Source organism: Micromys minutus (genome assembly GCF_963924665.1).
Source record: "Micromys minutus genome assembly, chromosome: 2".
NCBI lineage: Eukaryota > Metazoa > Chordata > Mammalia > Rodentia > Muridae > Micromys > Micromys minutus.
In genome coordinates, this window is record NC_137971.1 from 35991108 (window position 1) to 36006990 (window position 15883).

The 15883-nt window shown below is 42.4% G+C and overlaps 1 protein-coding gene across 1 annotated transcript; it reads left to right on the plus strand.

Moving 5' to 3' along the window:
• Positions 1-14554: 14554 nt before the first annotated feature.
• On the plus strand, positions 14555-15572 carry LOC308416781 (Y+L amino acid transporter 2-like; the record flags this gene model as incomplete). The annotated part of the gene is made up of 2 exons (XM_080911853.1): positions 14555-14579; positions 14674-15572. 2 exons carry the CDS (start codon positions 14555-14557, stop codon positions 15570-15572), a joined length of 924 nt encoding a protein of 307 aa, XP_080767979.1.
• Between the last annotated feature and the right edge of the window lie 311 nt (positions 15573-15883).

The following is a 15883-nucleotide window of genomic DNA, read 5'->3' on the forward strand; positions in this document are numbered from 1 at the left end:
GTGATTAAGAATAGTCCTTGCAGTAACGTTTTATAAACAGTTTGGTCAGAAGCACCTCACTAGGCGTGTCTCTCAGGACGAAATTTATGGTCTGCCTGTGATCGACTCTGCTGGGTTACTTTGGCAGATCCAAGATTGATGTGGTGTTGCCTTCAAGCCAATCACAAAACTAGGCACAGGGCGAGCTCTAGGAAGGAGACACTGGCTATCAGCTTTGAATAGTCTGCTCCAGCTATATGAGGTGTTTGTGGGGAAGAGCTGCAGAAACAAATCAGAGAAGCAGGCTGGTGGGTGGGGAAAAGCCCAGGCCATTCATTTTGCTATCAGAGAGTGCGTCTCTCTTACGGAAGCAATCATCTGAGTGAACCTTGAGTTGATTACTGCCTGTTCACAGTGAAATGTTGATGCTGGTTACAGATGAGCCAAGGACCATGGACTGGAGGAGGGAGGAACTGTGCTGCGTTCATGCCTCTCTAGGCCTCTAAGTGAGTGGTTGCAACCTCAGCTGCCCAGTCCCAGATCTTAACAAATGCTCTTGCCAGCATCCACTCCTGTAAGTGACACTGTTTTGGATACGGTATGCTGGCACATTCTAGTTGTTAAAATTTCACAGATGATTGCAACGTGTAGCCAGGGCTGGCATTTGCTAAGCTGTCTAGCAGACTATTGGTTGCATGGTAATTGCTTGGCAAACATTCAATAAACTGAACTTAGAGCAAGTCATTTTTGCAGGTGCCACACTTTGAGAGAAAAACAGAGAGGAGTGGGCTACCCCCTTACAATTGCTGAACTGCGGATAGAACAGTTTGTCTAGCAATGCACCCTACTTCTATTAAACGGTGTGTGTTTAGAGCAGAGGAGAGTGTGTGGTTCTCCCTCTCTGTCGGGAAGTGTCAGTGTAGCTAAGGCTTTATTTTCCAGCTCAGAGTCCAGGGCTGTGATGAAAGTTGTACCACATGATTGCCTTTTGCAGAACAAATAGCCTCTGTTCAGATTCATTCATTGCTCATTGGTCTAAAGGAGACACAGCTTTCTCTGGTACCTGGGGGAAAGAAAGCTAAGCTGATAGACCAGGAATGAGAAAGGCTGATCTAGGCAGACTAAAAACACTCTAGATCACTCAGTTTGGTACTTTACATTTTTACCAAGATATGGGTCTGAAGTTAGGTTAAAATATAAACGTTAGATAACTTGCCTTATTAAAAAATTACAATGCATAAAAACCATGCAGATCAGATTGTCAAATGACCAAATAATAACATAAGCCCCTGTGGCTTCCCCACTTGCTCGGTAAAGTCAAACTGATACAAGGTGCAGCCTAGGACAAGAGTGGCAGGGTCACAGAGACTAAGCAGGGAAAGGGAGGAGATGGTCAGGCAATGAAGTCCCTGATAAAAGACCTAAGGGACTGATACATAAAGTGGGAAGAGTGAAACCTAAGTTTCAGTAGAGACTCTAGGATGTCTTATGTGCCAGGAAGATGGACTAAGGAAACCTCCAGGTCCTGGGTGCAGCTGGTTCAAGAGAGAGGCCACACACAATACAGATGCCATAGACTCTGCCTATAGAACAGAGCCACACCAACCCTTTAGAGCAGATGGCGTCTATTTCTCAGATGATGGATGAGGAGCTACAAGATTTGGTGTTCACATTACTGAGTTTCTACCTTGCTTTGGTACAGTACCCTGTCCTTGTCTTCCTTCCTGTATGGCACTGGAAATTGAAGGTATATAACTTAGAAAGGATTTCACAAGGGCTCATGGTGAAGAGATTACATTGAAACTTTGGACTTCTAATGTTGGGGCTGTTAAGAACTTGAGGACTCTTAAATTGCAACTGAATGTGTATTCATACTAGGAATCCTGGGACCAGGGGTGGAAGGTATGGTTTGACTGTAAAGCATCCCCCACAGGCTCATGTGTTTGAATACTTGGTTCCTAGTGATTACACTGTCTGGGGAAGATGTGAAACCTTTTGAATATGGTGAACAACTGACAGCTAGGGATGGCTAGTGGTGGGCCTTAGGGATTATAGTCATGCCCAGTTCTGGCCCAAAGACTCTACTTCCTGATCTGTTCTTTGCGAGCAGCCAACACTGCAAGCTCCCCCCACTGCAGGCTCCCCCCACTGCAGGCTCCCTCCACTGCAGGCTCCCTCCACTGCAGGCTCCCTCCACTGCAGGCTCCCTCCACTGCAGGCTCCCTCCACTGCAGGCTCCCTCCACTGCAGGCTCCCTCCACTGCAGGCTCCCTCCACTGCAGGCTCCCTCCACTGCAGGCTCCCTCCACTGAAGGCTCCCTCCACTGCAGCCCCCCCCCACTACAGGCTCTCCCCACTGCAGGCTCCCCCCACTGCAGGCTCCCTCCACTGCAGGTTCCCCCCACTGCAGGCTCCCTCCACTGCAGGCTCCCTCCACTGCAGGCTCCCTCCATTACACACTTCTACAACCAGCCCAATTTAGTTTCCATTCAGTTCCTGTCATGACTGTCTGGATTCTCTGAAATTATGAATCAAAATAATTCCTATTGGTCAAAGAGATGTTGGGGGCCCTTGATGAGTGCGAAAAAGATGGGGAAGGGAGCAAAGTGACTGTCTTTGTTAGAAGTGAGATTTCCCATACCTGTTATTAATACCATTCCCCCCAATTCTGTTCACCAACAGGATGTTCACAGACTCAGACTCCAGGCCACTTGGGGTTAACTGGGATCTGTGTTTACAATGAGTAAACACACCTTATCGATCGCAGGACCAGCTCAGGATGCTTAAAATCCCTTAATCTTTGATATAAAATAATCATGATGCAAGTTACAAGAATGTCTCCTAGACTATGAAGCCCCCATGGTCCAAGGGTCAGAAATCCAGCAAAAATAGTTCTCCATCCCCTACACCAGCTCTGAAATGTTCAAATCTCTAGGCCAACAGCAGGGCAGTCCCTGAACTGCCTGTTTGCTCCCCTAGTAGAAGCTGTAGGTTCTTTGACTATGACATAAGCAAGGACTCCTTCCTGATGGCCACCTAATTCATTACCTGCCAACCTGAGCAGCCAAAGAAGTCTTTGTAGTGGGTCTGAGAACAGGTATGCATTAGTGGGTTTGCGTTCAATATAAGAATGGAGTGTTAGCAGCTGGTTCGGGAAAGTAGCTGGTACATTATTGCCTTTCCAGAATTTGCTGTGTTAGGAGGGTATCAAGAGCACCCTCTGATGTTGAGATAAAAGATCATTAGGGGAAATAGCACACAGTATTAAAAACAACAAAACAGGGATGTGAAGGAAAAGAGAGGCTTCCCTTTAAGGCCGGAAAAGGAACTTTATTAAGAGGTACAGTTTGAATTAAGAATGAAAGAACTACAGGATAGATTGGAGAAGATGGAGGAGCCAGGTACTAGGGTGGACCATAAAGGCTGCAACCTGCAGCAAAGCTCAGATTCTCAATGGACTGTGCCAGGGAGAAGGCTGAAGAGAGGTGTGACTTGGTTTCCCAGGCTATGACATATGGGCTTCTAGAGTGACCGGGATTACAAAGTGAAAAACCCATAATTTCTCAGTTTGAATTTAAAGTCATTGTCTGCTTTTGTAAAGATCAATTTTATTTTGAGAATTTACCATTGGACAGTGTGCCAATTCTTAAACTGTGTATACCTTGGGGAAACCATCAGCTTAGTAAGAACTAATCCTATTTTCTTTCTTTTCTTTCTCCCTCTGAGTTGAGAGGAATGAACTTTGGAGAGAGGAGAGAAGCCAGAGGGTGAAATATAGAAATATAGTAACAATCCGTACTTACTGCGTGGCTGAGCTTAAGGCTCTTGCCACCAGATTTTACTGAGAAAGAATCAGGTTCACTGTTTGACATAGATGACTCATGAGTAAATTTATTAGAAGATTTCGAAACAACCTGAAACCTCTATTCTGTTTCTTATTTGAAAACCTTTCTATCCTCCAATCACCTCTCCCTCTGTGGTCCAGATAGGAGCACAACCTTTCTTATGGGAAATTGGAAGTGGAAGAGCCTACTTCTTAAATGCTGTTTCTGTCCACAAAATAGGGAAAACTCCTTTCCGGAGTCTCCATCCATCTTCAGGAAAATGAAATGTGTACCATATTGTCAGGACCCCTGGGTGAGTCAGGATTCCTAGCGTCATGGAGCAATGCCATGGACAATCCTGGGACTGAGAAATCACAGGGTAAAGGATTCTTAGCCCCAGATGACTCTAAATCCTAGCTCTACTCATTCCTAGCTGATGTTCTTGGTGAAACCTCTCTTTCTCCAGCTTCACTCTTTTGGTATATAAAGAGTCTCCACTCACCGCTCTGAATGTTAAAGGCATTAGCTTCTGTATTCTGGGCCTACTTCTGCATTCATTCGAGCACTTTTCTGAAACTATGGTTTTGTGAGTGGTAGGCCACCATTATTACACATGGTTCAGGGATGATAAAGCCACAGCCTTAGCAGAGGCTAACCCTGGTCCGAAACCAATTTTAGTTTCTGAGTTGTTGGAAAGTCCAAATGTTATGTTGTATGTGGAAGGACTTGAAAAACGATGATTTAAAGATGACAACCTGAGAAGTTGACAACCTCAGAGTCAGACAGGTCTCTAGCTGTATGGCTGGTGGTTGAAAGAAAGCATGATGAGCCAACTCCCTGGGCCTTGGTGACCTCCTCTCGAAGCAGACGGGATTGTGGCTTCTTCATGTGGATAATGGAAGTGAAGAAAGATTATTCCTGTGATGCTCTTAGCATCACGTGCGTCATCATTGCTGCTGTTGGGATCATTAAACATCAATAAGAACAGGGAACATTAAAGTAACATGAAAAGCAGCTTGTGGTATTCATGGAAAAGTGACCCAACATCTCTGGGCTTCACTTGCCTCCCTGCTGATGGTGTCAGGAAACTGATACAACCAACATTGTCTACTGAGGACCCCATGTTTGTCTACAGACATTTCCAGAAACAGTGCTAAAGGCTGTAAGTAAACTGTTGCCTTGAGGCTGCCCTGTCTTTGCTAAACCTAAACAATGCCCTTCATAAGGACATTTATTTATTAAAGAAAGAATCTTAACTTTATTATAAACTACACCTTGAAAACAGTGTTAAAATGAATCCTTGCAACGCACAAGGGGAAGAAGACACAGTTCCTGTGTCTGAAGACAGCAGGAAACAAAAGAATCTTAGTGGACAGTCTTTGCTGAGACCCTGACAAGTTACTGCCATATAAGCACACCTCCCTTTTTAGGCACACTTTTGCCCACCTGCCCTCTTCATCAGACTTACCCAATGGAAAGACACACAGCTGTCCCTGTCCCTCTGGGTCTTCATTTTCGGAAGGCTCTCATATTACATAAAGCTTAAGTTAATAAGCCTTCATTCTTTTGTCTTGTTTTATTTTAGGATCCTCAACTGTTTCCCAGTGATGAATGAGGACTTCTTTCCCTCCTTGTGTCTCTGAAGGCTGATAAGCCACTTAATAGTGATCACCAAGATAAATTGATCACCAAGGTTCTCTGATGTTTAACCTCAATTCCGGGGGCGGGGATGGGGTTCCCAAAATATTTTGAATGTTTTCACCACAAGGAAATTATCAATGTTTTTTAACATGACATATGTTTAATTGATTTAAAGATGATACAACAGATGAACATACTAAAGTATCACATAGAACGCTATAGTTTCTATATATCTTATGTATGAATTAAATCTTCAGAAGGAAGTAAACACCTTAGTGACCAGAAAGTGACATTATAATACAAATGTTGATGAAAGCAAGCCATCCAGGTGACAAGGACATTAAATGCTTGGGCAAATTGTGTTCACAATCAACAACAACAAAAATATGATTAAAAAGTAAATATGCAAACTATGAAAATAAAAAGGATACTAATAAATTAGAATACTTTCTGTATAAACAGTAGAGTTGTCACTTTAAATTTTTTTCCTGAAGATGGTCTTGTTCGGACACTGTTGGATGTTGGATATCTGGGCTTGTTCTGACGTGTGTGTGTGTGTGTGTGTGTGTGTGTGTGTGTGTGTGTGTGCGCGCGCGCACGTGTGGTGTCTGAATCTTCAAGTTCTTTCCATGGCTGTGGTTGGGCTGGGTGGTGAGCTGGCTCCAGCTGTGTTTCAGACTTTCCGTTGGCCTCTAACGGCCATGCTCCTTCAGTGTGTCCTCAGCTGCTTCAACCCTCACAGGCTGTGTACTGAGCAAATGCCTCTCAATGATTTCTGTTTTGCAAAAAGTTTTAACAGTGTAATTTTTTCCCTTTCAAAAACCAGTTCCGTGGTGCTTGGCTCTATAGTGAAAAGAATTCCTAAAAATACAGCCCTTGGGGGTAGGAGACTGTCTCCAGTGAATGTACTCTGTGTCACTCAGCCATCCACCAAGAGTTCTACAAGCATAAGATTTTTTCCTTAATCCTGAGAATATTTGAATTTGTTTTTCTTTAAAGACAAAGTCAATAAATTGTCAAACCTGGGTAAGAACACAAAACAGGGGCGGGAGGGAAGGCAGCCCATGTGCCATAGGAATACATTCTCAAAAGCTGCTGAGTTTTAAACAATCTATTGCCTTTGGTGTGTGTGTGTGTGTGTGTGTGTGTGTGTGTGTGTGTGTGTGTGTTCCTGTGTGCACAGAGGCCACAGATCTATACCGGTGTCCTCCACTACTGCTTCTTACATTGATTTTTGAGAGAGGGTCTCCCCCGAGTCTGGTGCTCAGTCATCTGGCCACACTGACTGCTCAGCAAGCTCAGAGCAGCAGCTGTCTCTACCCTCTGCTCCCTTGGGCTACAGCCCATGTTGCTGTTCCCTGCCCTTTTTTTGTTTTGTATATGGAAGCTGCAGACCTGAACTTGGAGCCTCATGTTTGTGCAACAAGCATTTTACCTACTGAGCCGTCTCCCTAGCACTGTCAGTGATTTTCTTAAAAAAAAAAAATCTATTAGCATTTATTATTTCCATGATGTCCTTGTGACATTTCCACTCAAGGACTTCAATCATATCTATTCCTCTTTTAACCATTTTTATCTCCCTTCCTGCCCCTACTAGCCCCTTTGCCTATGAATATACAACCTTCTAATACGATAAATTTAAAAATATTAGCATCGTATATGCTAGAAAACATGACATTTGTTTCTCTGAATCCGATTTGTTTCATTTAATGTGAGGCTCTTTGGTTCCAACTCTATTCCTGCAGATGACGTAATTTCATTCCTGGGTGCTGCTGTGTGATATTCTGTAGTGTATATGTGCCATATTTTCTCTTTTTAAAGTGTTTATTATTGTCATTAGTGACTGTGTTGATGGTATTAATAGTGTTAAAACTATCTGTAGTGTCGTGTGTGTGTGTGTGTGTGTGTGTGTGTGTGTGTGCATGTTTGTGCAACCACACATTCATGTGCACCCGTGCCTGCGTGTCAGGATCAGAGGACAACTTTAGGGAGTTCATTCTCAGCTTCTACCATGAGTTTAAGGTCACTGAACTCACACAGCAAGTACTCGTAGCTGCTGAGATACCTTATAGGTTCTAAACCAGGAGCCCATATGCATTCGTCCACAGATGACCACAGGATGATTCTGTAACCTGGTCCTGTGGCTAGTGTAGCAATGAGCACCAGTATGCGGGAACAAGGAATCAGTTCAGCTCCATGTTTTCCAGGCCCTTCCCCACTCATTTTCAGAACTGTAGCATCATAATGGATACCCAGACTATCATTGTTTCCCCCCTCTGGCTGAGTGGGAACTCTGCTTCTTCTATAAGGAAGTTATTATAAGTTATCCTAAGTCTCAAGAAACTAGATTGATCTAAGCTGATGGATACCTAGTGACCTTAAGAATATCCTATCCATTCCCTTAGACTGGATGAAAGCAGTGTTAATTTACATATAGACAGAATAAAACCAGAATCTCCATTCTCTGTACAGAAGCACAGTGTGAATAGGCCCTGCTGTTTCCGAACAGAAGCTGTAGAGAAGGCAGTGTAACCAAAGCCATGTTGACCACTGGATGGAGTAGTAGTAGATCATTTTGCTGAAGGGGAGATTTACCCTCCAAAGGGATGGTGAAGTACCTGTACCCTGTGATCCACTGAGGAATTTAGGAACCCACAGTGTAAGTCCTCACAGACCTTAGATAATGCATTGGATCAGTTTGCCTTCCTGGCACCAGCTAGGACACGCAATCCCTCAGAAAGGCTGCCCCACCCTTCCACAAACATATCCTCAGCAGATGTCCAGCCCTGAGGGAAAAGGTAGCATGAAGACCTAGTCTCTCAATACTTCTGAGAGTTAATGTTACTTTATCTCCATGTTACAAATAGAAAAACAAAGGCCCAAAGACAGACTGGCCTCTTCGTGGAACTCAGAGGTGGAGAGACTTCTAGTCCGTTCTCTAGGGTACTGGTTCTCAACCTTGCTAATGTTGCAACCCTTTAATGCAGTTCTTCATGTTGTAGTGACTCTTCCTTCACCCCCCCCCATACAATTATATTCGTTGCTGCTTTGTAGCCATAATTTTGCTACTGTTATGAATTGTAATATAAATACCTGACACACAGGAGATCTGATATGCAGTTCTTGTGAAAGGGTCTTTCCCCTCAAAGGGGTCATGAAGCATGTGTTGAGAACCACCACTCCCGTGGTTATACCAGGATGACTGTTTTAAGAACTAGACTGGTCTTGGAATTGGGAAATAAATGCTATATCAAGAGCTATATTACAGGGAAGGGTGAAATGCTGTGTTCGCTGCAATGCTTTGGTTGGAATTCATTATCACAGTGCAGGGCTAAGGCCTCTCTGTGAGTTGAGCTGGACAACCAGCTGTGGTGCCTCCTGGGAGCAAGCGTGACTGGGTCCATCTTTATATCCGAAGATCAGATGTTGTTTAAAGAGAAAGTAATACCTTAAGCCAGGGTATGCGTGGCACTGTATTAATTTATTGGGACCCATCAGACAGGAAAACAGAAGCAATTGCTTTGCTTCTACTTTCTCCTAAATGTTTATTCTTTCTCAAGGCAAAGGACAGTGTACAACTTCATGCTAATTTCCCCTAAATCCAGCAAATTCTAATGTGCTCAGCATCTTTTAGTGGTCTTCTGTGGGGATAATGAAACCATTAGACTCCTCTAATGTTGGTATCTGTTGCAGTGTTTTGATGAGCTTGGCCCTTCTCTGAAAAGGAGCTATGCTCTTTTGATATTTGCCGCTTATGTCTTTGCCAAGGGTGTCCCACATAGGTTGGCTACAAATGTTTCTGTTAATGAAATGGCCTGGAAATACTGCCACGGGGGTTTTAGGCAATGTAGTCAATTTGATGGTACTATTCGAGCCTCACTTTTGCTGAGTAAAATTTTCTAACAGCCGTAGGTAGTTTTTATTATAATTAGCTTATCTGAGCATACAACTGGCTCTCTTAACATTGTAATTCTTAGTCTTGCGGTACCTTAAGTACACAAATAATTTTTGGAGCTTTACAGGGGCTTTCATGGCTCAAATGACTAATAAGCTAAAAGAAACCACAGCCTTTCTAGTTTAGAGACATGACCATGATGGTATGATTGAATCCTCCCTTTGCTACTCTGTAATTTGGTTACAATTAGCCCTGAATGCCCAGCACCAAGAATGAGCACTTAGGGTTTACTAACAAATGATTTAAAGTAATCAACTTGTTATTGTTTCGTCCCAAATGACAAAACAGTATCTATCATGTTTTGTTGTTTCTTGAACAGTTCATGTTGGATTATTCAACTCCTGATGAGTTCATAAGTTTTACTTCTGTTGGCATTGGATGCTGGCATTGGGAGTGGAGTAGACAAGTTGGTTTCTAAACCAGGGATGTGCGTATGTTTAGAGTAGCAGATACAATTAGACTAAGGATGTGAGAGTGTTGGTTACATTCTTCACCAAAGTGTTTTAGAAGAGATCAGGCCAATTGTCTTGGAGATTGTTCTAAATTCTCAGTTTATCCAGCTGTGCTTTTGTGGTAGACACTAACTTGTTTCTCTACCATCCACATGTCCTGAAGCCAACTCCAGAACCAAAATCTTAAATCTCACTAAAACTGAGTAAGTACATTACCCATTGGCAGTTGTTCTGTGAGAGCGCCAATGGCAGCATATACATTCAGATAGAGGACTGGCCATCGCACAACCAGCCATTATGAACAGAGGAAGCCTGTGAGATGAGTGACCTGACATGCCTCCATACAATGTGACATGAAGGTCACAGTGTCCCCAAGGGACTATTGGCAGCCTTGTTCTGGTTTTGAGCAGAAGAGGGAAACTTTCTAGCACTTCTTGGTTTAGGCCAGTCAGATTTTCATTTCTTTAAATCCTGCAGGATATTCAGTCCAAGGACGCCCTGGGGGGTTCTGTGACTTCCATCACTGTACCCACTGGATTTCCAAATGTTATCACCATAGCTAAGACTTTGAATATTGTGTTGGATATTCTTGAACTTAGTGGAACTGCTTTGAGATTTTCTCTATTTTATCACGATGTTGGTTATAGGTTTGGTGTTTTTATTGTTTGGTCTCCATGAGTTTGTGTAGTTTTTGTTGTTGTTGTTGTTGTTGTTCTGTTATGGTTTGATAGAATATCAGAAGTTATTTACATTTTTCCATATTTGTTAAGACTTGCTTTATGACCTGATACATGTTCGATTTTAGAGAAAATTCCATGGGACAAGGAGAAGAATGTGCTCTGCATCGTGTAGATAGAATATTCTATAGTTGTCTGTTAGGTTCATTGATCTATGGTGTCATTCAATCTCAATGTTTCTGTTTATTTTTGTCATGCAATTCTCTATTTGTGGCAGTGGGATTTAGAAGTCACCTACTGTTACTGTAGTGGCATTAATCTGTGACTTTGCATGTAGTAGAATTTATTTTGTGTAATTGGGTAAGACTGTGTTCAATGCCCATATGCTTAGGATTATGTCTTCTTGATGGAGTGTTCTCTGAATTGACATAAAGTGCTCTTTGCTTCCTACAACTAGTTTAGCAGTGTTTTCTGTGTTCTCCTGGATGTTTTTATCATCTTTCCAATTTGAAGAATTCCCTCAAGTATCATCTGTAGATCTGGTATAATGCTCCTAAGTTCCTTAAGCCTGCTTTTGTCATGGAACGCTTTTATTTCTATTTTGCTCTTGTAACTAGTTTTGTTGTGCATTGGTCTGGATTGGCACCTGTGGTCTCTCTGATTGTGAGTTACTTTTTTCCAAATCCTTCTGTTTTTTAAAGTTTCTCCTGAGATATCATCTGTGATTCTCATGAGCCGACCTTTACATTGAACATTTTTTCCAGACTTTGAACACACTTTCTTTGTCCCATATAGTTAGTGTTTTAATTATAATATGCATAGAAAATTTTCTTTTTTGACCTTGTTTATTTAGACTTGTACATAGGTAAGCATCTCTTTTTCTATATTTGGAGAAATCTCTTCTATAGTTCATTGATATTTGTTTTCAATGATTTTGGTATCAGGTTCTTCTTTGTCTATGCCTGTAATTTGTAGATTTTGTTCCCTTCATATGTATTAAATAATTTAAATTTATCTTTGTTGTTTACTGAGTGTTCGAATTCTTCCACCTTGTCTTCAAGCCCTCATACTCTATGCCCCCTGTGCTCCATTTTATCAGTTAGGGTATCCACTGAGCTTTGCATTTTACTTATTTAAGTTTCACTTACATTATTTAATTTGGTTCTTCTTCAGTATTTCTCTTTATTGAATTCCAAACTTTCATATGGAATCCCAGAATTTTCATATTTCATACTGACATTTTTATTTTATTAAAGTGTCTGCTTGTGCTTTTTTAAAATCCATTCGGGAGTTTGTTTGTATCTTCTTTGAATCCTTTGAACATATTTATAGGATCTTTAGGTTTTGCCTGGTATTTTACCTAACTCACTTTCTTTAGAAAACACTGTTGTTCTCTTGACTTTTCATGTTATTTGCATACTTTCATTGAATTTTGGATATCTGCACTTATATCTTTATTTTATTTGTAAGTTACCTTACTTCTTTTAGTAGAAGGAACTAAACAAGGTCATGATAAGGTTGAAATGCCATTTACCTCTATTATTCTGGTGGTTTGGACACAAGACTTCATCCCCAGTTCTCGGTGCAGCACCAATCACTGTCTATGAGTAGACCCACCATGAGAACAGAGTAACAGTCAGCTACAAAGCATCACTCTTGTCTTAGCTTCTTTTCCTGTTGCTTTGATGAGATACTCTGACAAAAGCAATTGAAGGTAATAAACATTCATTGTAGCTTCAAGTTCCAGGTTACAGTCCATCACAGAGGATACTACAAGGCAATAGGAGCCTCAAAGAGCTGCCCACAATTTATACATACTCAGGAATAGAAAGCAATGAATGCCTAGGGAATGGTGCCACCCAGAATGAACATGTATTCCTGTATTAATTAGTATAATCAAAATAATCTTCCAAAGATATTCCCAAATGCTTTTATTACAGGTGATTCTAGTATTTTCAAAGTTGACATCTAGCACTAACATCATATTTGTATGTCTTGTCAATTTGATGCTCAAACCCATCCCTTCTACTTACCTTGAACCATTGTCCCCAAGTCTCATGTTTATTTCATTACGTAAAATACAGTCCGACTTTAAGTCCTGAAGGTCTTTTCAAGTTTTATACTTTAAGAGTCCAAAGTTTTAAGTTTGTTTTGTTTTATTTATTTTATTATATGTGTATGATTTTTTTCTGCTTATATGTATGTATGCCATGTATATGCCTCATGACTGCAGAAGTCAAAAGAAGGTACAAGATTCCCTGAAATTGGAGTTACAGGTGGTTGTGAGCTTCTCAGTGTTGACACTGGGAACAGAAATAAGATCCTTTGAAATGATCCTTTGAAAGTACAGTTCATTAGTTTGTTCTCTATAAATGTGAGACAACATAGTGACCAAAATCAATTTGGAGTGGAAAGGGTTTATATGGCTTACTCATCCTGATCATAGTCCATTACTGAGAGAAGCCAGGACAGGAACTGAAGACAGGAACCTAAAGGCAAGAACTGAAACTGAGGCTCTGGAGAAACACTACTTTTTTACTTGCTTGCTCTCCATGTCTTACCCAGCCTGCTTTCTTATACAACCAAGACTGCTCTGCTCAGGAATAGTACCATCTACAATGGGTTGAACTATGTCATATCAATCATTAATCAAGAAAATCACCCACACACTTATCTACAGGCCAATTGGATAGAGACATTTTCTTAATTTATATTTCCTTTCTTAGATGAATCCAGCTTCTATCAAGTTGAGCAACCAGTAACTACTCTTAACACTAAGCCATTTCCTCAGCCCTGTGCTCAGGCTTTTAATATTTCCAACCTTGATAAACATATATGTCATTTTAAACATGTTTAAGCATACTTATGTTATAAGTTCCTGTATGTAAGATTACAGTATTAAATTATAAGTTCCTGTGTAAGATTACAGTATTAACTTGAAGGAATATTCAAGTTGATGACAGATATTGGCACACTGAGTTGTGTAGAGCGCGCACACACACACATACACACATACACACACACACATTTGCATGACTGTTGCTGCTTACAGAAAAGCCCCACATCCTCACAACACAGTGTTCTCAGATGCTCTGGGTTTTGTACACGTGCTCTTTCAGTTCTGTCTGGTTGTCTGGGCAGTGATCTGCGTAAATGTGAGGTTGGATTCTACTTTCCTGTGTTTGAGGGAAGTTGTCTAAATCCCAAGAAGCTATCTAAGCACCATATTAAAATACTAATTTTTAGTGCTTAGACAGATGTTTGAAGTGAGTGAAAAGATGAGGTACTTCATATTTTTAGAAGCCTAGAGACTTTCAATAATTCTGAATGCCTTTGAGTCCTGACTGAGTAAGCTGTGAACTTTCTAACCCTTCATGGTGTTTGAGCTCTGATGTTTCTCAGATCCACCAGAAATTCTCAGGTCAGGAGAAACACTCTGATATATGTTATGATTATATAAACCCCCATGTCGTCATCTACCCTTTCTCAAGGAACCTCTCCATTTAAGAAAAATGCCCGATTCTGGCAGCTCGCGGCCACGTGGAGGTAACTGGCGGGGCCGAGGAGGCCACAGTAAATGGGTGTACAGGAACCATTTACCATGGAAGCCAGGGAGCTTGGGAGCCCCACACCTACCTACCATCTTCTCCCCAAGGCCAACCAGCACACTGTAAAAGAAGATGCCAGCTCACCATCGCAAGGGTCTCCAGAAACTATGCAGCTGAAGAAGGAGATCTCCTTGCTGAACGGGAGGCCTTCGGGGGCTTCATTGCCTTTATCCGTCTGTGGGTCTCACTTCTAATTGTTGAGCCCACCAGCCAGGCCATCATCGCCATCACCTTCGCCAACTATATCATCAAGCCCTCCTTCCCCACCTGCGATCCTCCATACGTGGCCTGCCGGCTCCTCGCTGCTGCCTGCATATGTCTGCTGACGTTCGTGAACTGTGCCTATGTCAAGTGGGGCACACGCGTACAGGACACATTCACGTATGCCAAGGTCTTGGCCCTCATTGCCATCATTATCATGGGCCTTGTTAAACTGTGCCAGGGCTTTCTGCAGGGGGTGATGACAAACACCTTAGAAGGCTGACTGACTCCTCTTAGAAACTCCATGCTGTCTGCTTGTCTGTCTTGAGCAGCTAGGACACACTGAGCACTTTCAGGATGCCTTTAAAGGTTCCTCGTGGAATGTGGGAGACCTCTCTCTTGCCCTGTACTCTGCCCTCTTCTCTTACTCAGGTTGGGACACCCTTAATTTTGTAACAGAAGAAATCAAAAACCCAGAAAGGAATTTGCCCTTGGCCATTGGGATTTCTATGCCAATTGTGACCCTCATCTACATCCTGACAAACGTGGCCTATTACACAGTGCTGAACATTCAGGATGTCCATAAGAGTGACGCTGTAGCTGTGACATTTGCTGACCAGACATTTGGTATGTTCAGTTGGACCATCCCCATTGCTGTTGCTCTGTCCTGCTTTGGGGGCCTAAATGCATCCATCTTTGCTTCATCAAGGTTGTTTTTTGTGGGCTCTCGTGAGGGCCACCTCCCGAACCTTCTGTCCATGATCCACATTGAGTGCTTTACACCTGTGCCTGCATTATTGTTCAATTGCACCATGACACTTATCTACCTCGTCATGAAGGACGTTTTCCTGCTCATCAACTACTTCAGCTTCAGCTACTGGTTCTTTGTGGGCTTGTCTGTTGTTGGACAGCTCTACCTTCGCTGGAAAGAGCCTGACTGGCCCCGACCTCTCAAGTTGAGCCTCTTTTTTCCCATCGTGTTTTTTGTCTGCTCCTTGTTTCTGGTGGCCATACCCCTCTTCAGTGACACCATCAATTCCCTCATTGGCATTGGGATTGCCCTCTCTGGGGTCCCTGTCTACTTCTTGGGTGTTTACCTGCCAGAGTCCTGGAGGCCACTCTTTATTAGGAATGCTCTGGCTACTTTCACCAGAGTAACCCAGAAGCTATGCTTTTGCGTCTTGACTGAGCTAGATGTAGCTGAAGAGAAAAATGTTGAGAGGAAAACTGACTAGAAGCCAGAGATGACATTCCCTGAAGCTCAGAAGGCTGTGACCACAGCCACCAAAGACCAGTTCCCTAAACCTTCTGAATTAAAGGAGCCTCTTGGTCCACATTCTGTAAGGGGCTTAGGGCCAATGCTCTCTCATTGGTAAGCTATGGGACAATACCAGTCAGGCCAGCCTGAAGATGGGGACTTCAGTGGGAGGGGAGGTTGGGGCGGGGATTGATTTAGTTTTACTTCTGATGAGTAGATGCAGCCCTGAAGGAATATTAGGTTGACAGCTCTGACTCCTGATGCACAGCCATTTGTAGTTTAATCCAG